This window comes from Pararge aegeria, chromosome 17, assembly GCF_905163445.1.
Source record: "Pararge aegeria chromosome 17, ilParAegt1.1, whole genome shotgun sequence".
NCBI lineage: Eukaryota > Metazoa > Arthropoda > Insecta > Lepidoptera > Nymphalidae > Pararge > Pararge aegeria.
In genome coordinates, this window is record NC_053196.1 from 5,112,498 (window position 1) to 5,138,975 (window position 26,478).

Here is a 26,478-nt window from a genome sequence, read left to right on the forward strand (position 1 = left end):
TTTTTTATTTCGTCACTAAGATTTTTTTTTGTCATAAATAATTACCAGCGCGTTGAACTACCCGTGTCGAATACCGAAGTGGGACGGTAATGGGTTGATAATAGTCTACCGTAACCGCAACGTAAACGAATAAACATAAATTCTTCCCGGTCGATAACTGTAAATACATAAATATGTAATAATGTAAATAGGTAACTCAACGCATCACTTTTATCGTCGAGTGTACACTTTTACGACAACAGATGACATTTGACACTATTGTTGCCAACCAATTTGAGATAAACTTTTAAATTTGGAATTAATGAATGTATAAACCAGACTACACAAATCAGAAAAACAACACAAACTACAGCGTATAGATCGCCTTCCTTATCACTAAATAGTGATGACTTTCTTCTATGCGACCAATTATGTAAAAGGCTAGTTATAAAAAAAAAATTGTGAGCCGTCACGGGACGCCTGGCAGATGTGAAACATCGAAATTATTTTGTACAAGTATTAGGCACAAAAGTACAGATTATGACAGGAACTAAATATTTTCACTTTCTGACTTAACGCTATCAGACATATTTGATTGTTAAAGAAATGATTTATGTAAAACTCAGGTTACCCTCACATGAGTGACGTAATAAATAACAATATATATAGGTATGCGAGCTCAGTGTGGCGAGAGAGATTGCGGATTGGTGGAGTCCACAACTATGAGAACTTTATGGAGAAGTCTCAGGCATGCAGTTCATGTTTTACTTCTCCGTTGAAGCCAGTGATATTTTAATTGCTATTGATGTCATATATCTATGTTATGAATGTACTCTATTATTATAATGTATGGTGTAAGATTCTATGGTCATTGATTAAACCAATCTAGAAACTAGGTTACCAGTGTTTTATTATAAAATTAAGCTAACAATACAATTGATATTTTAATTATTTAAAACGCATATAACTTAAAATAGTTTGAGGTGCGTGCTGGGATTCAAACTCGGCCCCCCGAAAGTAAAGGCAAATTCTTACTCACTGGACTATCACTTGTCACACAAAAAATTGATTATTTTTTATAGATTGTTTCTTTGCTTTCTGTACTTTTTTCTCCGTACAAAATGAGTATCTATTCACTCAAGTTTGTTCATTGACTGCCCTTATAGCTACTCTTGCAGTCAAAGGATTACTTTTAGAAAAAAAAAATATTAAAATATACGCGAGTCGAGTTAAAATGGTTGTTTTTACAGAGGTAGCAAGGACGCGTTTGCGGGAGGAGGGCGACAAGTATCGCAAATTCTGGCAGACGCTGCACACCGTTTGGTTGGAGGAGGGATACCGCGGAGTATATAGGTAAAAAAATACTTTTTCTTAATTTATATATCTAAGTACTCCTCGTTTAAAAAAAAAGATTGACAGTGAAGATACAAACAATAGTTAGTTGTTTAATTATTATTACATAACTTTTGTTTGTATCTTCATCGTAAATGAGATTTGAGTGCTGTGTTCAGACTGGTGAGTGTTGTAAACTACACCAGTCTGAATTTGGGAACTTATAAGTCTGGTATAAGTATGACCATCCTAGTGATTTGTCGGCCGATTGGCAACTGGAAAATGTTGGTGTGATGAACATGAATGTTTTTCATTGTCTGGGTGTTTATCTGTTCATTATAACTATTTATGTATATTATTCATCAGCTATCTTAGTACCCATAACGCAAGCTACACTTACTTTGGTGTTGGATGGCGATGTGTTTATTGTAGTAGTATATTTATTGATTAACAAGCAATTTAGAGTTTCGGTAAGATACCGAAACCTGTGATGCTACAATTTTGAGTAAATTTCTGCTGTATGGCGCCACATTGAAATTTAAAAAACAGTGTTCGACTGTCGTGTTTTTATTATAATTCCGTACTCGCTTTAATTCTATTTTAAGAACTAGTCTGAGAGAAAATAGAGCAGCGCTGATAAAAATTCATTGGACCAAAACAAAACAGATTGCCATTTAGTTAATTTAATTAATTAATCTACGTCAAACTAATTATTATCTCAATTAGCGATAAATTGCGACGTTGTTACCAGTCTCCTATATGAGCATTGACAAGGTCGAACTGACATTGCGTTATTAGTTAATTTAAAAAAAAGTCGTTAAAAATATTATTTCGGGCTGAACTCTATTTTTTTTTTCATTATTTATCTTCAACCAATGATAATTAATCATCACATATTAAAGGTGAAAATACGTTTTTTTTTTAAATATTCTATTTACTATTAAATTAAGACGGTAATTTTAAGACTAAATTATTGAAGAGGCGTAATCAATCAATTTTAATTGCTGAATATAGTTTTTATTTTTACAAAATCGTACTGCAATCTAATCCCTCCAATTTTGTTTTTTTTTTTGTAAATTATGACTACTCTCTATCTACACACAACTACTAAACCCTGTCTACATTACCAAAGGGTAGACTATTAAAATAACCTCCAGTCATTAAGTTTCGCCTACGTACATATAATTTTTTAATTGTTCAATAAAGTAATAAAACAAACAAACAACAAGATATTAGAGTAAGCGAAAATAATAATATTGCCATATGTCTTACGTATTTCATAGCTGGACTTACGTAGTTCCAAATAATTCAACGTACTGGAGCTCCACGTAATTAAAGGCCCACATGTCATAAATAGATAGAACGGTAAGCGAAAATAAAGTACGAGCTCTCTGGTCCTTGCCCTTTACTGCAATCTCACAGAGTAGTTCGTGATAATGCGGTCTAAGGTGGTAGAGGGCTAATCTACCGATTGTGATGAACCGGAACGCAAATTATTTTGCGGCACGTCTTTGTAGGTAGGGTGCATAGAGGGTATGCTCAGGGTATGCAGATGGTATAAAATGAAGAAAATCTCCAGTAAGGGTTATAATTCTTACAAATTGTTTATAATTCTTACAAAGTCTATCCTTAAGTTTTTTATAACTCGTATACCCTCTATGCACGCCACTGGTGCAAAGCAGAAATTAGAGATCAGATCAGATCAGAAATTATAAATTCTCAAATTGAATAAGCCAATAAAGTATTTATTTTACAGGGGCCTCGGCACACAGCTGGTCCGACAAATTCCGAACACAGCCATCATGATGAGCACATACGAAGCAGTTGTATATCTCCTCACCACCCACTTCAATAGCTCCTTCTACGAAAATACTTAACTCTGCACCAAATCAGTACTTGAGATACCCGTAGAATGAGCTTGTCTCGCTTAGAAACAACAGATTAGAGGAGGATGGCAACACTGCTAAATACTCTATTGCTATACTTTGATGCCACCAATGTGATTATCACAGTCCAACTACACGGCACCCATCCTATTGGCTAATCGATGATTGCATCGCAATGTAGTTATGTTTGTAATACAGCTGTGGCATGCTCTATTTAGAAAATAGCATGCCCTCATAAAACATGAAATTAGTGACGTTTTTCTAGTTTCATATATGCTATGAAAAATATGCAGCTATTGATTATATTTGGAGGTTTTATTTTAAAAGTTTCAGATTTTTTATAGTTCACGAAGTAGATTAATTAGTATTTTCGATCACTTCAGTCTATTTATGTTAAGTCCAGTTATATTAAGATGTAAATCTCGTTTTGTTCTTGGATGAGTGATTGTTTTGGTCACATACGTTTTACGTATGAATGATGATAATTGGGATTCAATATGGCAGAGATTATTTTTAATAGAACAGTTCGATTAAGGCTTACTTTGTCACGAGCCCATTTTCATTGGTCGATACACCGGAAAACATTTTGAAAAAAGTGCATGTTGGGTGTTTGTTGATACATTTTCATTGGTCGATAGGGTACTGTGAGAAAATATTTCTATGCAGTTTCACGACTGCAGGGATGGACCAGTGTAGAAACTAATTTGTCGTCAATACATAATATTATAAACTGTCATACTTTATTTTGGATAACAAACTTGGTTTTAAGAGATTGGAAATTCTTATGTTGAGCTAAAAGTTTTTTTATTTTAACATTACCTAATATGATAATTATAATATTATTTTTCTATTTTAAATTTTATAAACAAAGTTATTTTATCAAATATTGCTGACTCTAAACTATTGTAACAAAAATTATAGTTGTTTCAGTGTGCCTACTAGAATTTAAAGAGTTAAAAGATTGTAAAATTCTATCACGAAAATCATGTTTGCATTTTTTTTTACTTTTATGGTGTTTCTTTGTAATAGAAATATTTTTTTATAATAGTTTTTTTTATTCAGCGGTTACTTAGTACGTTAACTTAACTTGTACGTTATTCTTACATAAAAATAGACATGCAATTTAAAATGATGTTTAGATGATGATGTTGTTGTTGTACAATATAAATATGACCTTGACTTAATATTCATCATCATCACTTCAACCGATTGAAGCCCAATGCCACAGGTCTTTTGTAGGGAGTTCCAAAATCCACGGTCCTGGGCCGCTTGTTTTACAGCGGCTCTCGGCGACTCGTTTGATGTCGTGTGTCCACCTCGTTGGGGGCCGACCAAAACTGCGTTTACCTGTGCGGGGTCGCCATTCCAGCACTTTGGAACCCCAACGTCCATCGGTTCTCCGAGCTATGTGCCCCGCCCATTTCCACTTCAGCTTCGAGACTCGCTGAGCTATGTCGGTAACTTAATATTCATTCTACTATAATTAGAATATCCATTGTCTTACAAGGCTCATTGGTAATTATAATAAGCCGATTATAGTATGTAGTTTTTATGATAACCAAAAACTCACCATGGCTGGATAACATCGAAAAAATAATTCACACATTGGTTTACTGCCGCTGTATAAATTCAAACTGTCTTATTTTTTAATGCATAAATACATATTAGCTTAGTCGTAGATTTCTAGTCTTGTGTTTTATAAATTTACCTGTATAAAGCAAAATTTAAACATGCAACACGATTAAATAATTCTGTTATATTTATAAGTTTTCAATTTCATTTATCTCCCGTATCACAGTATGTGTAATTAGTTTAAAGTGAGTATTTTTGTACTACGGTACAAAAATATACTATATGAAATACATTGATTATTCTCATGCCTTGTCTCAAGATTTAGAAATAAATATTAACTACATTATAACAGTCAACATAGATGATTTTATAAAATTCTTTCCTACCATGCTAATCTCAATAATTTTGCATAAACATAAAAAGTTTTGTTATAATTTTCACAATTTTCCTTGTAGAAAACTGCATGATTTTTATCACATCATCATCATGCTACATTATTGAGATTTAAGTTTTGCCAAATAAGATTTCTAGTTTTTTGAAGTTTTATTGATAAACGCCCATAATATAGTTGTAAGAAAAGTGCTTTGATAAAATGTTTTCCATAATGCGGCCAATTCTGGTGTATATAAATCTCTAAGCTTAACTAAATAGACAAGTCTTAAAGTCGCGCCAATCATATATCTAGAGAGCATAATACCAGATTATCATCACTATCTTCTTTGTGGAAAAGGGAACCAGTATTTTTACTCTGTTGGTTTAGTTGAGTTCAGAGAAGTGTATGCGCAGAATCAGCTCAACTCTATATAATTGAGCAGTTTAGCACAGGTTTAGTAAGTTGTGAGCTGTGATATAGCGCTTGTAAATATTAGTAATTTGGAGTCACCATAATGGTCCCAAGTTATCAAATTATTAATAAATCATTTTACTATATGAGCAAAGTGATTGATTGGCTAGTCTGGTACTAAAATTGTCTGAAAATAAAAAATACTTGTAGAAATTAGGTATGAGGGACTTAAAATTAAAAATAATCATGTACATATCACATATATGTATACATAATCTGAATACATTTTATATAATTTTTGGCAATTATTTACTATACAAGGTAGTGATTATATCCTCATTGCGTTTAAGTAAAATGAATCCTTAAAAGATCAATTTAAAGCCTATTTTTGAATAAGAATATTTTAATAACAATCAAATTCAGATGTCTACGATGTTAAATACATAAGTGAGGACATGTGAGTTTTTATATCTGTTCACTCAGGTTTTATCAAAGAATCAGACCATTTTATTTCCAGCCAAGTCAAGTTTATTTTGATCCCTAAAATTAAGGTTTAAGTTTGATTAGTTTACAAAATAATGTGGACAATTGTAGAACATTGATTCATGTTAAAATATTAGGAATTGGTAGAACAGATTTTCTGGTTGTATATTTGCTATGGAAAGATTTGGACGTATGTCAGACTGAGTATAAGAGTACTATTAAATTTGTTTATTGAATAAAATAATTAAAAATTATCAAAAGCTTTTTATTCAAATATTTTTATAACTCCTTACTAATATGTATATGTTTATTGTGCTCAACATGAGGCATCAATCAGAAAATTACACCACTATTTGTGGCATAACACTATATTTAAAGATTTCCTATCTTAACAATAGAATTCAAAAAGATGACGTTAATGGAAAACAGTCATGTGTGAAAATAGGTGTCCTTTAGGGGTCTATACTAGGACCTTTTCTGTACGTCATTTACATGGATGATCTTTTTAAGGACAATCACAGGGTTGTTATTATTATATAATTGTTTGTTGATCACTGATGGTTGAAATTATACGACGCGAAACTAATCTTGACTATGTAAACAAATGCCTTGCTAAAGTAGTACTATGGTTTGAGGTAAATTTAAACAGAAGGAAAATCAAGTGTATTATATTCACGTTACCGAATGTTAAACAAGTAAAAATCATTGAACAACTTAATGAGGAATTGCTCTGTTGGATACAACAATATTTCTAGGTATAACAAGTGCTAACTTCAATGGGGCCCACATATAAATAATTTATCAAACAGCATATGCAGCGATGCAGCATACCCAGTAATATTATATGTTGTATGACAAACTGCTAGGCTTGTTTTTAAAAAACTTTCACCTTTAAATTTTTAAAAATTGAATTAATATACATAAAAATGACAAAATTTAAAAAGACTGGACTGTAGTGCATTTACTAGGCTGCATGAAATAAGTGATTCATTTAAGAGTAATTGTATATGATTTTATAACAAATTACCAGATGAAATTCCTTGAGATATCTCTCAATAATTACTTCAAAGTATATATAAAACGTTACACAACATGTATGAAAAAAAAGCCTGAATATGAATTGCTCTAACTTTATAGCTAAATATTAATTCAACAAAAATAAAATATAAACCTGGCTATGTTTGTTGTGGGCCCTTCTTAAGCAGCCAGCTAGGGCGATTTGGAACTCTCCTAGCTTTTGTTTTCAGTGATAACATGTTTTATAAGTGCCTGCAATAAGACATTTTTACCCATGTAGACAAGAATAAAACACTTTTGAACTTAGAAATTTGAATGTATTATTCATGCATTGTTCAGTTAGAAGTTATTTACTACTTTTTCAAAGCATCTTTGAGCAAGCTTTGATTGTTCAGTACATTATAATGAATGAATATAGTTAATGAACATCTGAGTATTTTTTTTATATTGAAGCAAAAGGTTTGATCAAAGTTCTTATTGATACATTTGAGATCAAAACCCATACATGTGTTGATACAGCATTTGGTGTACTGCTTGGATATCTAAGCATTGTGGAAAAAGGAAACAGATCTCCTTCTAAAGCTACTATTGGCTCTCGCCTAAACCAGAATACAGATACAACAATAACTAAAGCAATAACAACTTGCAGCACCACATGAATTGATCCTTTTATAGCTAGACTTTTACTTAAACGGGTCTGTGAGTTTTCTTTTAGTATGGTGTCTAGTTTATTTATTTTTCGCTGTATTTTTGAGAATGCTGCAAATTCATCTTTCATTGATATATTTTGTTGCTCTGACTTGAGTTTCACCATTTCTGCAAGAAGAGACCGGTCATCTTTTGAAGGCCTTGCAAAGCATGCAGCAATCTGTAAAATATTTTTTTGACTCAGTAACATGAAGAAGTGTGCAGGATATAAGGCACACATAAGTGGTTGGTCCCAGGGTTTTATAAGGCCAACTTTGGAATTAATTTATAAATTGGCACATATAGTATGGTGTGAGACATGTCCCACTAGTAACCATCTAATGGCAAAGCTGTATTGACAAGGACCGTGATATGAGTACCTAACTAGGTTTGTATAACCCACATACTCGAGATACAGATACTCATCAAGTCAAGTCGCAGTCGAGGGTTAACTTGTAATTGAAAAAGTCTGAAAAATTAGTCTTTAAAAATAATATTTCTATTACTTTAAGAGTTATACTTACTGGTCTTACTAAAATTGGAACGAATGCACTCAATGTACAAAGGATTACGAAGTAAAGGAGGAGAAATCCATTAAGGACTTCTAACATTATGGATGTTTATGCAAAGGTTTATTTTTTGCAGTATGAAATATTCTCACAGAAAAATCTGTGGTAAAAAAATCTGATTTTAGGCTAGGTACTTTTCTTCAAAACAAATATTTTGGCGCATTCAATGTCAAAATGACAATTGATATATTTCGATACTAATGTTGCCACTGCATAATTTTTGTTTACATTTTTATTGGAATCTATTTTATAGACCCAACGCGGTTGTTGAAGTCATAATGTAAATTAATGTTAATGCTTTTATAGTGAAATAATTTAACCAGAGTCCGCAGTGAGACCATTAGGTAAAGATCTTCTTTTTCTTCTTTTCGTAGCAGAATGGCTAAATAATTTTAATTATCAAAAATAATTAAAGAGATGTTTGTTGTTTTTTTATTTGACATCTTATTCCTATTCAGTCAAATAAATTAGTAGGTAATTAGAGATTTGATTATATTTTGATACTGACGTCTGACATTGAATGAAACTGAAAGTGACATCTGTACTATTCCAAAGTTCTAACCTCTACCCTCCATAGTTCTAACTATTTCTAACCTAGATATTATAGTGAAATATTAATTATTTCATTATCTTTTTCTCCACACTCACAGATAAATAAAGTTCATAATGAAAAACGAAGTATATTTACTAACATATTCATCGAATGAAGAGTATAAGCAAACAGGAATAATAAAGATCCCTTTAGAATCACTGATAACTTACTGTGTACACAAATATTGTCGGTCTGAAGAAGTGAAACTGAACTTTCTTCATGCATCTAATGATAAAGACATAGGACTATTAGACTTAAGTGATAGTTGTATAGAATTCATTGATAATAGCGAGATTCCTTGGCAAGTGTCTTCATGTGCATATCCTTCAGTTCTCTACGAGAATACAATAATTACTGGTTTATGCGCGGTTTCACGCCATATATGTAAATACAGGTCATCTCCACTGTCTCCAAGTGAGTCCGAAGAAGGCTTACTTGGTTTTAGAAAAGGTTGTCTTCAAGCTCCAAATGAAGTATCCATTTGGACTAAATTCTGTGAAATTGATTTATTAAATTCTGCTAATCACTTACTACATAAAGAAATATTATCAGAAATACCAGAAAGTTTAGTCAGATTTGAAAACCATTTAAAGAAACCTGTTAGAATACATAATGTATACAAAATCGCAAGGGATTTAAAGAAAGAGAATATAATATCAAATAATAAAGACACTGTAAACAGTATTTCAGATTTGAAGAAGGTTAACAAATCATCTGAAAAGACAAGAACCCCAAAGGTAAGAAAATGGAAATCAAATATTAAAAAAGAACTTGAAGTAGAGTGTAGTGTTAAAGTTGAAGATCTTAACGTTGAACATCAATTTGCTGAAGGCCCATTCTTTACACTTGCTGACTTAATTTTATTCACTTTGTATTCCATAGTAATTAAAAGTCTTGATGAGAAAGTAATTGAGTCACTATTACCATTAACTTATAAATGGTTTTCAAATGTACAAAGAATGGAAGAACTGAAAAATATAAATAATATTATACACACAATAAATATTAAGGAACTGTCAATTGAAAATATGGAATTGCCACATACAGAAGATGTTAGTCTCTATAAGTCAGATCCTAAACGACTTAATCCTAAAAAAAGGTTGTTTACCAAACCAGAAGATATACAGAATGCTTTAAGTATATTGGAAGAAGGTATGGAATTAGGTTTAAGTGATTCTGGTTTTGTTAAAGGTCTTGATTGGAGCTTAATTCCTGATGGTGCTAACCCATCAGCTGGCCACCTACCAGATGAGAGAGTTGTAAGAAAATCGCAACAGCTGGAAAATTTATGTCTTGCTGTCTTAGCAATGGCAAATGAAGGCAACTTTATCGTTGACTTCTGTAGTGGAAGTGGACATCTCGGTATCCTCATTGCATACTTACTTCCAAAATGCACAGTCATCCTCCTAGAAAATAAGGAGCAATCTCTTTTGAGGGCTCGGGATAGAGTCCATAAAATGGGTCTACAAAATGTCTACTTCTTCCAATGCAATTTAGATTTCTTTGTTGGAAAATTTGATATAGGAATAGCTTTACATGCCTGTGGAATAGCAAGTGATCTAGTTTTGGACAAATGTTTGAAGGCCAATGCCAAGTTTGTTATTTGTCCATGTTGCTATGGTTCATTACATGCAACTGATAGGCTTATTTATCCGCGGAGTGCTATGTTTAGGAAAATGACAATAAGCCAATATTTGTGTATTGGCCACACTGCTGATCAAACTCATAAAGAACATCCATTGACTATCAGAGGAGCAAGATGTATGGCTGTAATAGATTCTGATCGTGCAAGACTAGCTGAAGAATTTGGCTTCAAAGTAACACTGTCAAGGTTAAAACCTTTATCATGCACTCCAAAGAACAATTTACTTATAGGTGTACCATCATAAAATGAAAAACAATATGTTACATACAAAACAATGTTTAATAAAAAATAAAAATATTTTTGTACTACTATCTAAGTCTTTCAATTACATAAAATTGGAAAGTAATAAACAATAACACCTTGGCTTCCTAAACAACCAAATATATAAATATAACATGCTACTAGGTATGCCATACATATTAATAACAACTTTACTCTTCAACCTGTTTAATACAGCAATCAGATTTTTTTCTTTATGTTTGTTTCTATAAGGAAATACTCGTAAATAAATGAACAGGATAGCCCTTTATAATATAGACTTGTATTAAAGACACTTATGAAATTGAAAATAAATTTCTAATATTTTAAATAAAATTTAAAAAAAAAACAAATCAAAATGTATAGAGTGACTAGGTTATGGCACTTCGACACAAGTATACAGTTACTTGACATTTAATAATACATCGCGATATGTAATAAAATAAAATATACAATAAAATATAAAATATTGTAAATAAGTAAGTGCACCTGAGCTGACCTGTATACATATAAAAATGACACTATAATGATATTCTTATCAGGATTTCCATCAATTTGTTTATTGAGATATTTTCTTTCTTTCTCATATGCTTTGATCAGATTTATTGTTAGACATTACAGTTATGTTTGTATAGTTATTGCAAATTGGTTGTCTACAATCCAAATTAGTGAGCATACTGCTAATGCTGTTGTTTCATGATCATTAATTATTTGTATTGTTGGGCAACTCAAAAAAGCTATCTTTGTTTAATTGCCCTTTCACTTTATATTTCAGGGTCTAACATGTGAGATAAATACACCAACCATGTAACCTTTACCAAAATGCTAATATGGTGCACAGAACAATGTCATTTGGAAACTATTTATTTTACTACAATAATGTGTAGATACATTAATCTTGCATGCTAAATTAAATGCTTGCACACTTTTACATACATTAAACAATGTGGAATTTGAAAAAGAATCATATATATACCTACCTTAAATATAAAATAATAATTTGATTAAGAAATTAGTGTTTGTTTTTATTCATATCGGGCGTAAACAATAGCTGAACGGCAAGGAATGTAGATCTGAAACAAAAGTTAAAGATAAAAAATAAAAATACATAACCGCTGCATAATGTACGATATAAATTAGAAAATGGCGACATAATGATTTTAACGAATTTATCCAGCGTCACTTGGGATGTTAAAAGGATTCAAGCAAAACCTAATTAGCCCTTATCCAATTTTTTACACTCCTTTTATGAACAGTCTTTGGACTTAATATAATCTAAAAACAAATTAACAATGCCCTTACAAAAGACTTAATGTTTTTCGGCTGTTTGTTCTAATTTTCATGTTCAAAACTACTTATACTGAAGTCTCAGGCTGACAGTTTTCGAGTGTTTGCGAGACACGCACGGCCATTTCTTAAACAATTTCGGGGATAATTTTCAGGAAAGCTGATGACGATGTCGAACAGAAAGCTCTTTTTACAGTAAAATCTATAAGTAAATATTTTATTACCTGTACTGAATCATTCCGGTTGCCCCACGGCATGTTTTGCGTATGATGGAATTCGTTGTCTGGTTCCACGCGCCCGAAACCGCCGTACCTTTTGCTGTCAGTGCACAATACAGCCTGAAAAGAACGCAATTTACTTCAATATCGCTTCAGTTCTTTATTTTTAACCGTAACCGTGACATTCAATGTGCTTTATCATTTTATTTAAAGGTAAGTTTTTTTAAAAGTTTATTGTTAGTAAACCAGTGTGACATAATATATTATATGAGACATAGCTAAGTTTACATAGTCAAAGTTATCCTTATACCCTTTGTCTGCTATCAATAACAATTTAATAATAAAAATGTCACAAGTATCTCTATAGCATTTATATGTATAGACCAGAAATAGAGAGCGTCCCAAAATTGAGCCTTGTGGGACACCCAATAACAGAAGAATAATGAAGGCAGCTTGTTACCTTATATTTTCCCGCAACGTCGATGCCCACACGGTAGTCAGTGAAGCTCTGGGAGGTATGGAAGTTGAACACGAAAAGCAGGCCGGCGCGTTCGAACGCAATCACCTTGTCGCCTTCATGCTTACACGACACGTAGGCCTGGGGAAAGAAAGCGATAATATTGCTTGACCTTCCTTTTTGTTTAATCCATTTAATTATTTCAGGAAAAAAAGGATTTTGACACAAATTATTATAACATTGATTATATCTTCAATCTTTAAATTTCACATCAAATGGATTGTTTAAAATGTATTCGTTACGCACGTTTCGTTCCGAAGCATGCTCAAGAGATGTTAAATTTTCAATGAATTATTGCCTAGAGTATACAAATTAAAGAAGTAACAATTTGCACCGTATCTCCGATTTTCTGATTTTCACGGATTATAGGAATGTTGGAATTCATGGAACCCAACCTCTTCTTTTTTGTTTTTATTCCTGGCCTCATCGGCTCGTAAGGCGGGAGAGTGACATTGAAATTTGAATAGTCTTTATGTTAGATAAATGCACGGTTCCTATGGGACCGCTAAAGCGCCTGAATTTTTGATGTAATAATAGACAGGGTGCTTTTCCTGAAAAACCTTTTAATTACGGAAGTGAGTATATTAGTTAACAAGGATGTTGGGTGACCTCTTGCGTATATGGAAATACATGTATAGTGCGGCCAACTTATCAGCGGACTAGATGTAAACAAAAAAATATTAGGTCTTATGCAAAAAATAGAATAAATTTTAATTTTAGTCTGTTGTAAAAATTGATATGTTTAATAAAATGACCTAACCTATATTGATTAATATTGTTGACGGGGGAGAAATCTTAAAGGGAGAGTTCTGTGGTTATGTGGACTACGGTCTACGCACTAAACCCCCTTGATAGCCAGCGTCAGTACATTTAGGGAAGCTCCGGGATCACCCAGGAACGCACCGGTGCCTTCTTTGCATAACGTAAGTAGCTCGTCCCGGGAAGATGAAAATTACTCATTAAAAATTTTCATTGTCTGTTCACATTTGATCCGCGGATTATTTGGGCGCACTTTACAATACGTTTGTACACGCGGGCCAAATTAAGTGCGAGAGTACTAGCAGTTCTATCACAATAATTGTCTCACCGGGTTAGAACTGAGCCAGCCATATTTCTCCTCAAGCGCGTTCATATCGACGTCGAACTTGTTGAGGAAGCGGTACTTGAGCAGGGGGTCGTCCACCAGGTGCCACTGGCGACGCGCGTAGTGGTACGAAGAGTTGTTGCCCTCCCGAGGGAAGTCAAGCCACTCGGGGTGGCCGAACTCGTTACCTGATGATCAGAGAATATAATAAGCGTATGTTTTTTAAACGATATAGCGCCAACCTTGCTTCAACAGTGATGGAAAAGATGAGAGTTCTCCAACGTTCTCAAAGGCGTGTGAAGTCTACCTACGCACGCACGCACGCACGCAATTGGCCAGCGTGGTTAGACTACGGTCTCATCCTTCTCATTCTGAGAGGAGACCCGTAATGATGATGATATAAATATAGAAAATTGTCACGAAATAAAATACTGTAGCATTACGGTTAGGTTAGGTTTGAAATTATTAATTATACCATACAGTTTCTCCTATTTAAGCTTAATTTTCATTATATATCATGGAATACCGCAAAGTAACGCCTGCTTCTATTCAATAAATATACCCTTTTGTCGAGCAAGTTTGTTGTGGTCTTATCCATAGACCAGGGCGCCTTTAGGACAATCGCGTCGTAGCTTTAGATTTAAGGTTACGAACGTAGTTATCGCTTTGAGCTCACCATACACATGTTTACTGTAATTTACGCATCAAAAGTGCCATCTTTGATTTTAACTTTGACATTTGACCCTTACGCCCTCCGGCGCTACGGTGAGCACAGTGAATCTACGAGTAGGAGGAGGTCTCGGGTACGATTCCCGACAAAGACGTGCCGCTAAGCGATTTAGCGTTCCGGAGCGATGTCGCGTAGAAAGCGATTAAGGGTAAGACTACCATACTCCGTACAGGTTAGCCCGCCTACCATCTTAGACGGCATCATCACTTACCACCAGATGAGTTAAGGGCTAACTCGTAGTGGAATAAAATATACCCATAAAATTGAGGTAAGCTTCGCCGCCCAGCGCGTTGGTGATGAGCCGGATCATGCAGTGCAGTGCGAGGCCCCGCTCTACGACCGGGCTGGGTTCACTCAGCGTGCTCATGTGCGAGTACATCGACGCGTCCATCAGCCAGAACGCGATGGTCTTGTCTCCAACCAGAGCCTGTACATGATACGAAGGAATAATCATAATCCTTTTAGCAGTAGTAGTAAACCTTTGGGTAACAGAGCTCGTGATAACGTTTACGATTTACAATTGTTAACAATTGTTAACCATTATTCATTGCAAAGTCAACATCTCCTGATGGTTTCGGAGCGAAACGTGCATAGAGGGTACATTGCCGGGGATCTGTTTGGTGTGGAGTATACGGATTGAAGTAATTACAAATTACACCATACAGATTCCGCTGCTGTTCGCGGAGTATAGCAAATTTAAGTTTAATTTTCATAATATATTATGTATTTCCGCAAAGTAACGCCTGCTTCTATACGCGTATGTGGAGACAACAATTAAAATTTAATGGGACAGTAGGAAACACTAAAAAAAATACCTGGTCATGACTTTCAGCATAAGCCACAGTTCCCTCCAGCCAGCGTCTGTTGGTTAGAGTGTGAACTATGTGGCCCATCTCCCAGTTTTCATCTTTCTCCTCTTTAAGCAGTTTGATCCACATGTCAGGAATGGCCATGCCTAGTCGGTAATCGAACCCAGTGCCGCCTTCGTTGACCGGCCGCCCTGAAGCTGGCATGCCTGATACATCCTGAACACATTCTTAATTTAATTACATTCACCAAATTCAGCTGTATTGGAAGCTATTGGTTATGTGCGGAACGATAGCAAGAGACCTGATAGTATGAAGCTCATTCCGTGGAGTTTGGGAAGGTCACTTGTGTGGGATGCAACGTGTTTCGATACACCTCGTCAATGGTGGGTCGAGTAGATACTTTGGGACCGTGGGCTCGAGCTCTTTTAATGAATTGTCATAAAGGTTTAACGATTCTACCGGTGATCCTAGAGTAGGCCAAAGAATTAGTTTGGAAATGCTGCCAGCATCAAAGGAATATACCAATTTCGTCGTATGTTTGAAAGCAAATTAATAGTTTGAAAGCTGGATATCCAAAAGGATTGCCAACAAGGACAATAATTACTATGGATTAAAAAAAAAAACTTGCGTTTAAAGCTCAATCACATACCTCGGCAATAGTAATGGCGCGTTTATCGTTTCTATGAATGAGCTCGTTGGCCAACATCAGATAGACTAAGGCTTCGGTATCCACGTTTAGGCCGAAATACTCATCGTAATGTCCCGAGAAACCCTCGCCTATTCCGCGACTGTGGTATAACATGGAGGTGACACCATCGAATCTGTGAAATACAGTAATAATATAGTTTCCTTTTATAAGACATATGCCCGTTTCACTACTGATGGACAAGGCAATGCCTAAGTAAGTAACACCTAATCAAAAATATACCTTTCACTAACCGATTTTCACTGGGCAACCCATATAAACCATCTTGTCTATGGTTCTACAAAGTGCGGTATTTTGTTTGTATAATCATATTTTTAATTTTTCGTAAGATATTGATATATAACAAAAAACGGAATTTATATTTTTTCATGTATGTTTCAGTTTACGAGTCACCTAAACTTTACCATCCGCCGCCAAATCGGTGTCGTAACTTTAGACGGCGCACAACGTCGTTAGTCATCGTTTTAGTTCGTTAAGCTTTTTTTTCTTTTAGGAATCACCTAAATCACTAGGCATCCGATTAAGGTGCTTCCTAAGTATCGTGAAAATAGTCCTCAATAATTGGATCTTTACCTAATTGGATATGACCTTAGGTGAGCACTATAAGATGTCTAATAAAACTTGTTTTAAAGGAACCTAGATTGTAAGAATCAGAAATCAGTGTTTCCTGACTCTGAAGAACGTTTCAAACTGTAGCTATGCATGGGAAAATAATAAGATATTGACGACATCGTGATGGAATTCTGCCCGGTGTCTTGCAATTCAATGCAAATCTCCGAGATGTATTTTGTAAGTTCTGATACATAGACGACCTTGAGACGGTGCTCCAATCTTTTAAGTCATGCATTGCACTTTTGACTTACCTGAATCCATCAAACTGATATTCCTCCTGATACCATCGCAGGTTGGATAGCAAAAATCGTAGCACCTCGGTTCTGAAAAAAATATAAAGTTTTAAATTTTTAAAGACGAAAATTCTGCAACATAAAAATGGATATAATGGGCCAAGATGCCTACGGTTGAACTGAACGGTTGTACTTGGGAAAGAGCTATAACTCTACACTAACATTCTAAATGAGAAAGCTTGTTGGTTTGTTTATGATTCTTTCACTGATTTTTTGCGTGTAGGTAGCTTATAGGCCTGAGAGTGTCACAGACTTTATATACAGGCAAATCAATCAATCAAAAATACTTTATTGCACAAGAAATAAATAAAAGAGAACAAAGGTACAAGTCATTTAAATTTGTGTAACAAAGGCGGTATAGTGATTATATATATTATATATATATATTATATATATTATATATCACTTATAGTGATTTCTTCCAGGCAACAGGCTTGAGGAATTGGCTCACATATGAACCCTGAGCACATATACGCATAATTTATATGAAACCGGTCGGCCCGGTCGGTCGTAAGAAATATTTTACAACAAAATATCTTTAATTTTAAAAGAAGATATGTTATGCCACATAGCTGGGATAAGAAAAGTCGACGAGTGGTTCCGTTAAAAAAAAAACATACCAGAACATTTATAATATAGAATTTACTTACTCTGAGTAATTAAACAGTCTGCTGTCCCAAAGAGAATGCGTACCGCGGGGTCCGTCGTGGAAGAAGCCCGCGTTGGTACCGTCGAACTCATTCAGTCCATCCAAAGTGTTCTTCGAGGCGTGGGAGTGCACCACGTCTAGCAATACGTATATGCCGAGCTCGTGGGCTCTATCGATCAACTGTTTTAGCTCGCAGGGAGTTCCATATCGGCTGAAAAGTGAGTATCACTTATAAGGTGATTAAGAGTTTGTTGACAGGCAGTGGTGTTCTGTTGTTTGTGGGAGTGCCAATGACCTAAGACTGTACTGGCGTGCACTTCATACATTCAAAAAGCACTGCCTACCGTTAAGTTTCTATATAACTCATACAGATGCGGAATTTATCCATTTTATGTACCCTGGTTATAAACCCTGTGCATAGTGCACACCACTACCTCCGAGGCTACGGAGTGAACCCACGTCCAGATAACGCAAGATAAACACTTCAACTTTACAACCTCCAAAAGATCTTTTCGAAAAAGTTATTCGGGCTGAAATGCAGAGGAGTCCGAGATCTCTATTTAAACCAAACTGAGCACGAAGGTAGCTTAGCAGGTTTTGGAGGTGATAAAATTACCTGTCTGTTGGTTGAATCCGAGCCGTAAATAGATATAGACAACTTGTCAATCGGCTTACTGTAGCCGAGCTAGATGAAGCAACTGACTTTCAGTCCTGATGACGTTATTAACATCATTACTGAAAGTCTGTTAATCGACAGTATTTACAACATTTAACAAAAATAAAAACTCATAATATAAATTTGATGCAATATTCATAAAACCTTACCTGCTAGCCGCGAAGAAACTTGTGACTTGGTATCCAAATGATGCGTAATAGGCATGCTCCATTACAGCCATCAACTGAATTGCATTGTAACCTGTAATAAAAGATCTTGTTTTATATTTAGGAAGCTACCAAAAACCCTTCTCGAACATTCTGCGTGCTCTAACTTCCTCTGGAGATAGAGATAGTATTATGTTTAGCAGGATATAAACAGTTTCCAACTAAAACCCACCATAGGGGTCAATCTCCAGAGATTCTTTCTAACTGCAAGGATATTATATTAAACAACTGTGTGCGCAAACACAGGTGCACTCTCTTTTATCATCCGTAGGAATAACCATTTGATTTCAAAATTAATCATTGATATTCTATTAATTTGTAATGTGAACATATTCTTTAGCAGACCAAAGTTCTTGTATACCACCTTATTAACAAAGCAGCTAACTTTTCATTCAGAAAAATGGCAATATACCTATAGACATTGGTAGTAGCTTTTACTGTGGAGATGCTGCTGGTAGAATGGCAAATTGGGCACCAGAAAGAAATTCCATTCTATGGCTGACATACTTCTAGCTGATAATCTTGGCACTACATTCTACACGCCAAGATGGCACTAAGAATTTATCGATAGAAAAATCTGTTTTATACTAAAAGACGAGGTTTACCTAAGCCCTTGATCCTAGGCAGAACGTTGTCCTTGAACTCCAGATACGTGCCAACACGACCTTCATTGGTAGCGATACCGACGTGGCACTCGTAAATCCTTAGAGAAGCTGGTCGATTAACTTTGGAGTGTTTGAATTTGTAAGGCTAAAACAATAAAGAACCAATTCATCATGATCATCATAATATCAACTTATTACGGGCCCACTTCAGGGCACGGGTCTCCTCACACAATGAGAAGGGGTTAAGGCTGTAGAACTGTAAGGGCTGTAGGACTGTAAGGACTCCACCACACCTTTCAGAAAATTATGTAGAACTCTCCGTCATGCGGGTTTCTTTACGATGTTTTCCTTAACCGTCGAAGCAGGTGATATATTAAGAATTAATTAAATGTAGTAAAATGTGTACAGAAGTGTACAGTAGAAAATAATTGCAGTAAAAATAAGGCTGTCTGTAACTAATTATATTATAACTATTCTTATTTAATGTACTGTGTGACATATCGTCGGATAAACGGTTCAGCCTCGTGTTTAAAGAGTATTTTGTTAGAGGTTAATTTGTGTGCCTAAGACCTTACTACTTAGGTACTTGAGTAAAGGAAAATTTTAAAAAACGAAAGGTAATCTCATAAAAAGTAACAGATTTTTAAATATGATAATGGAATTATTGAGACAATACGTTTAGAAATTGCCTTGACAGAATACCATCTAGTCATTTTCATCCAAAAACAACCTATTTGTTTATTAATAGTTTAGCCAACGATATATATATATTTATTCCACGTTAGCCCTTGAAAATCTCACCTGGTAGTAAGTTATGATTCAGTCTAAGATGGTAGCGGGCTAACCTGTTAGAGAGTATGGTAGTCATACCCCTAATCGGTTTCTACGCGACATCGCACCGGAACACTAAATCGCTTAGCTTCACGTCTTTCGAACCCGGGACCTTCTACTTAAATTCACAGCGCTCACCGTTGCGCCAGGGAAGTCGTCATACGATATTTTATAGATTTACCTCATTAGGCCTGTAAATGAACTGTTGGTAAGTGAATCCCTCGTGAGGTTTGACGTAGCTAGCCCATGGTGACACGCGGTACAAATGGTCGTTTACAATAATCTGCACTCTGCTCTGGTGCTTCAGAGGGTGGGAGCCGTCCGGGTTAGCTGGGATATACAGCTCCCACTTCCCATACTCTAGCTTCTTGAATGGATGACTCTTCGGATTCCAGCCATCTGAAAAGTAATGAATAAAGTAAGTGAGGCAAGTATCTAAGTGACTTTACATGGGTGATAGAATAGTGTGATAAAGACTGAGACACCGGGAGGTACCTTTGCATCGTTCGAGTCCATACAGGACTGTAATGTATCTTCTTTTTCGGTAGGACACTTGCCGATAACCACCTGAGGGGTTGCTACGGCGTCATCTGAAGTGTTTCGAAAGTGCACCCGCATTTAATCAAAATACCCACGTACTCAACGCCATGAACATTGAGTGTTAATCAAATATAATTTAAATTATTTCTTGGAAACTATTTATTAATAATATAATAATTATATTTGTATAAATACTAATTAATTTAATACAATATCGGGCCAATATGTATTTATAGTTATAAAAAGTTTAATTATTTACCCACTTTATAAAATTACTGTAACAATTGTTATGGACTTCGGCCTTCCTTTCGGGGAGGGGCTGAGTTCGATTTCCAGCACCCACTAACCTTTCGGGGTTATGTGCGTTTTCAGAAGTTTAATATCAAGGTGAACGACCCTGATGCTCCGAACTGCAAGGCGTAGTGTCGTTAGACCCCTTACAAGATGGACAGAAGACATAAAACGAGTCCTAGGGAGTGGCTGGATAGGTACAAGCGCCACAAAACCGTAGCATGTGGGAACCTCCACAAACACATACGAGTATGTCCAGTAGTAGACATCTTGCAGGGCTAGTACAGGCAGAAGATAAAAATTATATCCCCTAACAGGGAATATAATTAATGTGTCCACCTGCTAAACCACGGGAACATGGAATAGGAGAAGTTTATCCCCGTTTATTATTTTTTGATATTATTTCAACTTGTACGCCAAAACTCTGAGAGTTGAATAACCTTTTCCCGGGGACATAATTGTCTCCGTCCCATGCTAGCCGTGCTGTGGTTAAGATGATGATGATAAAGTTGGTACATTACATATCTTATAGGATTGGTATAATTTTTTTGTATGTACCAAGAGTTGGGCCTCTATATAAATCGTATTCAATTAAGGTTACCGATTTTATCACCGCAAAGGCCTTTGTCCCTCTTAGATAATAATTTTAGTAATATCCTTTACCAGTCATTGTTGTAGTTACCGTGGTACCTACTTCCTATTCCACGTGTGAGCATTCTATTTTGAAATGGTTGAATGTTTTGAAAAAGATATTTTGCGATAAGGACTCCTTTTGTACGGTCTTATCATACCTTGATCTGTGTAACAACTAAAGTGCGCAACGGAATACATTATGGTACAAATAAATGGTATGTTATTAAAATAGGCCAGTTAAATTTACATAAAGTATTCACTGAAATAAACTTTTCATTGAAATATATATCTACAAGGTTATTTCGCAAGAGTCTTAGACTGATGGACCACAGCATCCGTAAAAGATAGATGGATAATAAATAAATAATAAATAAATATACTACAACATTACACACATCGCCAACTAGCGATGGGTACTAAGATAGCTGATGAATATTTCTATGAATATAATACACATAATTACTTATAATATACAGATAAACACCCAGACACTGAAACACATTCATGTTCATCCCACAAAAATTTTTTAGTTATGGGAATCGCACCCACGGCCACGACTCGGAAAGCAGGTTCGCTGCCCACTGCGCCAGTCGGCCGTCAATGATATAATTACCGTGCCGTGATACATAGGTAGAATAACTAACAACAACAATACAAGGAAATAAAGATAAGTACCTTCACTCACACATATTGGGGGTTCTCATCTGAATACTCTATATCGCAACGCACCAATATATGCTGCAGGTGTACAGTACGCTGTACGTGCCAACTATTTGATGTAACTGAAACCCGCTGGCACAGGCCGAAAGATGGGCGTCGGCTACCTCAAAGAGTCGGCAACACAGAATTAATATGGTGTACAATACGCTGTACGTGCCAACAATTTGAAGTGACTGAAGCTCGCTGGCACAGGCCGAAAGATGGGCGTCGGCTACCTCAAAGAGTCGGCAACAGTGAATTAACGATACAAATTATTAGTTTCAGTACGTATTATTGGCTACTTACTGAAGTCCCCTTGCAGGTGCATGCTGTGTGCACCTGGGGCCCATTCTCGCCACACTACCGATCCGTCGAACCCGAATTGCGGACCATAATACGTGTAGGCCGTTGTGAATGACTCCAAACCGCCATCCCACGCCTGGATTTTGTCCCAGATGTCCTTAAAACACGCGTAACTGTAAACATAAAAATGAGATACTATTACTCATACTTATATACTTCACTTATATACCTGCTAGTAAAAAGTAATAGCTTATTTATGCCGCTAAGCATCGTTGTTGCAATTAAAGATTTTGAACTAAGAATTTCGTGGTTAATCAACATTGCTTAAGTATAGTTCATACATACCACGATATGTCGATATTTCGTAGTAGTTTCGTAGTTTCGCGTTGGTACGAGATGTCAAGTCTGTCACGGGCAGAATCGGACTACCCGATTTCGTGTTCTTTTTGTCAGTATTTCGCTAACTTTTCGACATACTAGATACACCGTGGTATGTACCCGTTGAACTATATTAAAGAAATCATTGTTGCAATGTTGTGGTCCGGTCTGAAGAGCGTGGTTGCAGATGTAATTACAGGCACATGAGAATGAACACCTACAAAGGGCAGCACGTTGTAATGCGTGTTCCTTGGATGCCCTGCGAAGTGTTGCTACTTAGACTGCTTCATCACGTAACAGCAGGTGAGATTGCAGTCAAGGGTTAACTTGTAAAGGAAATACAGACACGAATTAAACTGTAAAGCTTCTGTAGGATACTAAACTAAACACGGCACTAAAACTTGCTCATTTAGACTAAATTAGACAAGGTAACTAGGGAGTTCGTTTGAGACCGTACTCCGATCGTTCACCAGAATAGTTCCTTTACGAGTTCCCAGGTCTCTCTTATCGTTTCGTTAAAGCTTATGAATAATTTATAAAAAAATATTATTTTCCTACAAACCGGTCTTTATATTTATTCTAGATCGCGAAAGATGTAATGTAATAATGATGAAATCTACAATTTACCATGGGTATTCTACCGAAGTAGTGGGCAATAGATCGTACCCACGTAGGTAGTTAGGTAGGTATGTACCTATGTAATTCTAATTTTTGTACCTATGCAGCTAACTAGCCTAAACGAGATTGTCGCTTTGGCACATTCATAGAAAAATCTTTCTAAGGACAATAAACGAGTAGGAATCGAAATGACATGTAAGATGATTTCTTTTCTATAGAGTCGGTTAAAAAATCGTAGGTACTTCGTTTGTTTTGAAAACTTTGCGAAGAAAGTTACGCTCTACGCTATGTAATCTACAATGACCTTAAGTTTGACATTGAACTGGCTTTTCAATCATTAAAGCGCTGCAAATATTCATCTAAGATTAGTTTTAGTTTCGTCATAAAAATATTTCAAATGCATGTTTTGTTTTTATACGTAACATCTATAAATATAAAAAAAGCTTTCTTAAACATATTTTTTCTTTCTAAACTTTCACACAATGCAGAAATTGATATAAATTCCATCGAATCGGAAAACAACTTACAGCGCTTTAACCGCTGGGATATCAAAAGACTGTAAACATAAATGTTAACCTCAAAGACTATTCTCTTTTTGAATTATCTCCATTTATTCGTAAACTATAGCTTTAAAACTAAATAAAATATATAGTAAACATTTAAGTACTTACCGTCGTCGGATTTCTCTTTCGTAAGGCTTCAGATAACCATCTCTTTCGAATAATTTCCGTAAATCAGGCACGGGCACTTGCATCGGATCCATAGCGGAATAATTTCCTCCCATTTTATCTATAGGTAGGTACAATTGGTAGAAATTGAATGCGCACGCGCCGAAGTGACAACCGCGCGAACCGATAAATAGAATTCAAATAACAAATTCAATGCGTTGAGATTTTGTGATGAGTTTTACTGATAATGTACGGGGGTCGACTATGTCAAGTAATGTTTACGTAATTTTGCATAAATAGCCTCTGTAGGTAGGTATAAATAACTATAGCGAATAATTCACCAAAGAATAATGTTAAGGTAATATAATATTTTTATATGCAGGTAGATCTTCTGTTTTTATTCCTCAATTTAGTCAGTTAATATACCTATAAGGTACTTACGTTAACCCATATTGTTATTACCGTAGATATTATAGGAGTAATACCTACAAACAGTCAGAATGTATGTACAGATTTTAATAATTTGTTTCAGATATATTTCATAATTAGTTAATTATTCTTTTTGGATTTCAAGACTGGCAACAGCTCAACCATTCTTTTAAATTATTACCATTTTTTTTTATTCTACTTTCTTTTAGTTCATGACTGCAATCTCATGGTAAGTTATGCTGTCTAAGATGGTTGCATGTTCACCTGTAAGAAGTAGGTATGGCAGTTATATTAAACATGTTATTAAACCTTCACTAGGGATCTACTCAGCATCATACCAGAATACTGTATCACCTTTTACAGCTTTATCGGTAGGGTAGTAACTAGCAACAGCCGAAGCCACCCACTGGACTAAAAACTAGAAAATTCTTAAGTTATAAATTTTCTACTTGCTCTTGGCCGGGATTAAGGATTGATAGGAAAGTTAGCAATAAAATTACTATTCTGTGAATATTGGTTTTCATCCACAAACTCATGTGGCATTGGTGCAATATGTACATATGGTTGTTGGGGTCCTAACTTACACCTGAAATTGCACCAATGCCACTACAGTTGGTGGATCCAACAATGGATATCTTTCACTTGAGCTGCTCAGGATAAAGATTTCTTACAATAATCATCAGCAACCCATTAACAACCAATTTTTAAATTTTATTTCCATGACGGAATAAAATGTTAGAATTCTGATACCAAAATGATAATTTTGTCTGTTGTATTAGATTGCTTATTATGAAGAGAAGTTAGAGATAGTATAATAGGTATCCACTTAGATAATGTGGGTGAAACAATAATTCCCATGGTGGAATAAAATGTTAGAATTCTGATACCAAAATGATAATTTTGTCTTTTGTATTAGATTGCTCATTATGAAGAGAAGTTAGAGATTAATGTGGGTAAAACAATTATTCCTATGGCAGAATAAAATGTTGGAATTCTGATACCAAAATGATAATTTTGTCTGTTTTATTAGATTGCTCATTATGAAGAGAAGATAGATATAGTATAATATCCCCTTAGATAATGTGGGTGAAACAACAGATCAATTTGAAGTAGTTAATTAAACACAATTTGTAATTTGATCAATTTAATAACAGAAACATTTAACTATATACTAAACAATGCCTAATCTTCTTAACATAAACACATTTAAAATATGTCTGAGCCTGTACGCTTTGCCCTTTGAATAGCTTCATCTGGCTGTAATTTCTCTTCAACTGAAGGTTCTAGCGGTTGACCGTCTGCATCTAGTTTACCTTGCTTGAAGTCTGTAACAATCTTTTTGCTATAAACCGCGTCAAACAGTTGCTGTGCTGTAAATTCACTTTGAATGACATCTTCTGCTTTGTAGGAAACATAGGGATTCAAATCGCAATCTTTTAAATTTGGTACGATTATTTCCGGTATCATTTCTGGGACTTTGACAAACCGACCATTTAGTTGGTATCCTATATCCCGAACCCCTCGTTTGTCTACCTCTAGTTGTGCGTTAGGACCCATTTGTTGCTGCTTGTGAATACGGGTCCCTCTTTTGTTGGCGATAACAAATTTTCTAAAGTTACGTTTTCCTTCCCGCGGCGCTGTCAAAGAAATGTTTCGTTTTGCTATAAAATTAACTAATGACGATATTTTAGGCATCTTTAGTTTTTTTACAAACTAGTACTACAATTCTCAAAATTATGAGGTTATGTTATGTCAATATATAATTTGTTGTCAATTTCAGCCTGACGAAATGTTTTTCTGCACTCTTTCTCGTTGGAAAGAGGCAAAGGTTTATCACCGTACAGCCATAAGGACAATTTTATTATCATCTTTATCTTTTAACCAACCAAATA

The 26,478-nt window shown here is 35.2% G+C and overlaps 5 protein-coding genes across 6 annotated transcripts in view; 2 read left to right on the forward strand and 3 right to left on the reverse strand.

Annotated features, from left to right (window-relative positions):
* Positions 1 to 4,383, forward strand: part of LOC120631099 (mitochondrial carrier protein Rim2) — a 35,493-nt gene extending 31,110 nt beyond the window's left edge. For both annotated transcript variants that reach the window (XM_039900535.1, XM_039900533.1), the window contains exons 7-8: positions 1,230 to 1,332; positions 3,068 to 4,383. In XM_039900535.1, coding sequence (XP_039756469.1) covers positions 1,230 to 1,332; positions 3,068 to 3,188 — 224 coding nt within the window. In that variant the 3' untranslated portion in view covers positions 3,189 to 4,383. The remainder of the gene's footprint in view (positions 1 to 1,229; positions 1,333 to 3,067) is intronic.
* Positions 4,384 to 6,285: 1,902 nt separating this feature from the next.
* LOC120631070 (guided entry of tail-anchored proteins factor 1-like) lies at positions 6,286 to 8,468 on the reverse strand. The gene is made up of 2 exons (XM_039900486.1): positions 8,265 to 8,468; positions 6,286 to 7,921 (listed from the first exon to the last, which is right to left on the reverse strand). Exons 1-2 carry the CDS (start codon positions 8,349 to 8,351, stop codon positions 7,496 to 7,498), a joined length of 513 nt encoding a protein of 170 aa, XP_039756420.1. The 5' UTR covers positions 8,352 to 8,468; the 3' UTR covers positions 6,286 to 7,495.
* A 416-nt stretch (positions 8,469 to 8,884) lies between these two features.
* On the forward strand, positions 8,885 to 10,888 carry LOC120630846 (glutathione S-transferase C-terminal domain-containing protein homolog). Its single transcript, XM_039900145.1, has one exon. The coding sequence runs from the start codon at positions 8,976 to 8,978 to the stop codon at positions 10,788 to 10,790; it is 1,815 nt and encodes a 604-aa protein (XP_039756079.1). The 5' UTR covers positions 8,885 to 8,975; the 3' UTR covers positions 10,791 to 10,888.
* Positions 10,807 to 24,435, reverse strand: LOC120630845 (1,4-alpha-glucan-branching enzyme). The gene is made up of 14 exons (XM_039900144.1): positions 24,161 to 24,435; positions 22,497 to 22,666; positions 20,209 to 20,426; positions 19,197 to 19,341; positions 18,535 to 18,625; positions 17,711 to 17,920; positions 17,019 to 17,090; positions 16,099 to 16,270; positions 15,456 to 15,665; positions 14,896 to 15,067; positions 13,914 to 14,098; positions 12,770 to 12,907; positions 12,316 to 12,429; positions 10,807 to 11,877 (listed from the first exon to the last, which is right to left on the reverse strand). Exons 1-14 carry the CDS (start codon positions 24,271 to 24,273, stop codon positions 11,830 to 11,832), a joined length of 2,058 nt encoding a protein of 685 aa, XP_039756078.1. The 5' UTR covers positions 24,274 to 24,435; the 3' UTR covers positions 10,807 to 11,829.
* A 1,278-nt stretch (positions 24,436 to 25,713) lies between these two features.
* Positions 25,714 to 26,365, reverse strand: LOC120630990 (39S ribosomal protein L41, mitochondrial). The gene has a single exon (XM_039900375.1). The coding sequence runs from the start codon at positions 26,279 to 26,281 to the stop codon at positions 25,793 to 25,795; it is 489 nt and encodes a 162-aa protein (XP_039756309.1). The 5' UTR covers positions 26,282 to 26,365; the 3' UTR covers positions 25,714 to 25,792.
* Between the last annotated feature and the right edge of the window lie 113 nt (positions 26,366 to 26,478).

What these genes read in the sequence shown, in the direction of transcription:
- LOC120630845 (XM_039900144.1), bottom strand. Translation starts at nt 24,273, where the DNA reads ATGGGAGGAAATTATTCCGCTATGGATCCGATGCAAGTGCCCGTGCCT. An exon ending in AGTTTCTTCGCGGCTAGCAG is followed by an intron (nt 17,921 to 18,534) that starts GTAAGGTTTTAT and finishes CTCACTTTTCAG; the next exon opens with CCGATATGGAACTCCCTGCG. An exon ending in GCTGGCTCAGTTCTAACCCG is followed by an intron (nt 12,908 to 13,913) that starts GTGAGACAATTA and finishes TTCTTTCCCCAG; the next exon opens with GCCTACGTGTCGTGTAAGCA.
- LOC120630846 (XM_039900145.1), top strand. Translation starts at nt 8,976, where the DNA reads ATGAAAAACGAAGTATATTTACTAACATATTCATCGAATGAAGAGTAT.
- LOC120631070 (XM_039900486.1), bottom strand. Translation starts at nt 8,351, where the DNA reads ATGTTAGAAGTCCTTAATGGATTTCTCCTCCTTTACTTCGTAATCCTT. An exon ending in TTCCAATTTTAGTAAGACCA is followed by an intron (nt 7,922 to 8,264) that starts GTAAGTATAACT and finishes AATATTTTACAG; the next exon opens with ATTGCTGCATGCTTTGCAAG.
- LOC120630990 (XM_039900375.1), bottom strand. Translation starts at nt 26,281, where the DNA reads ATGCCTAAAATATCGTCATTAGTTAATTTTATAGCAAAACGAAACATT.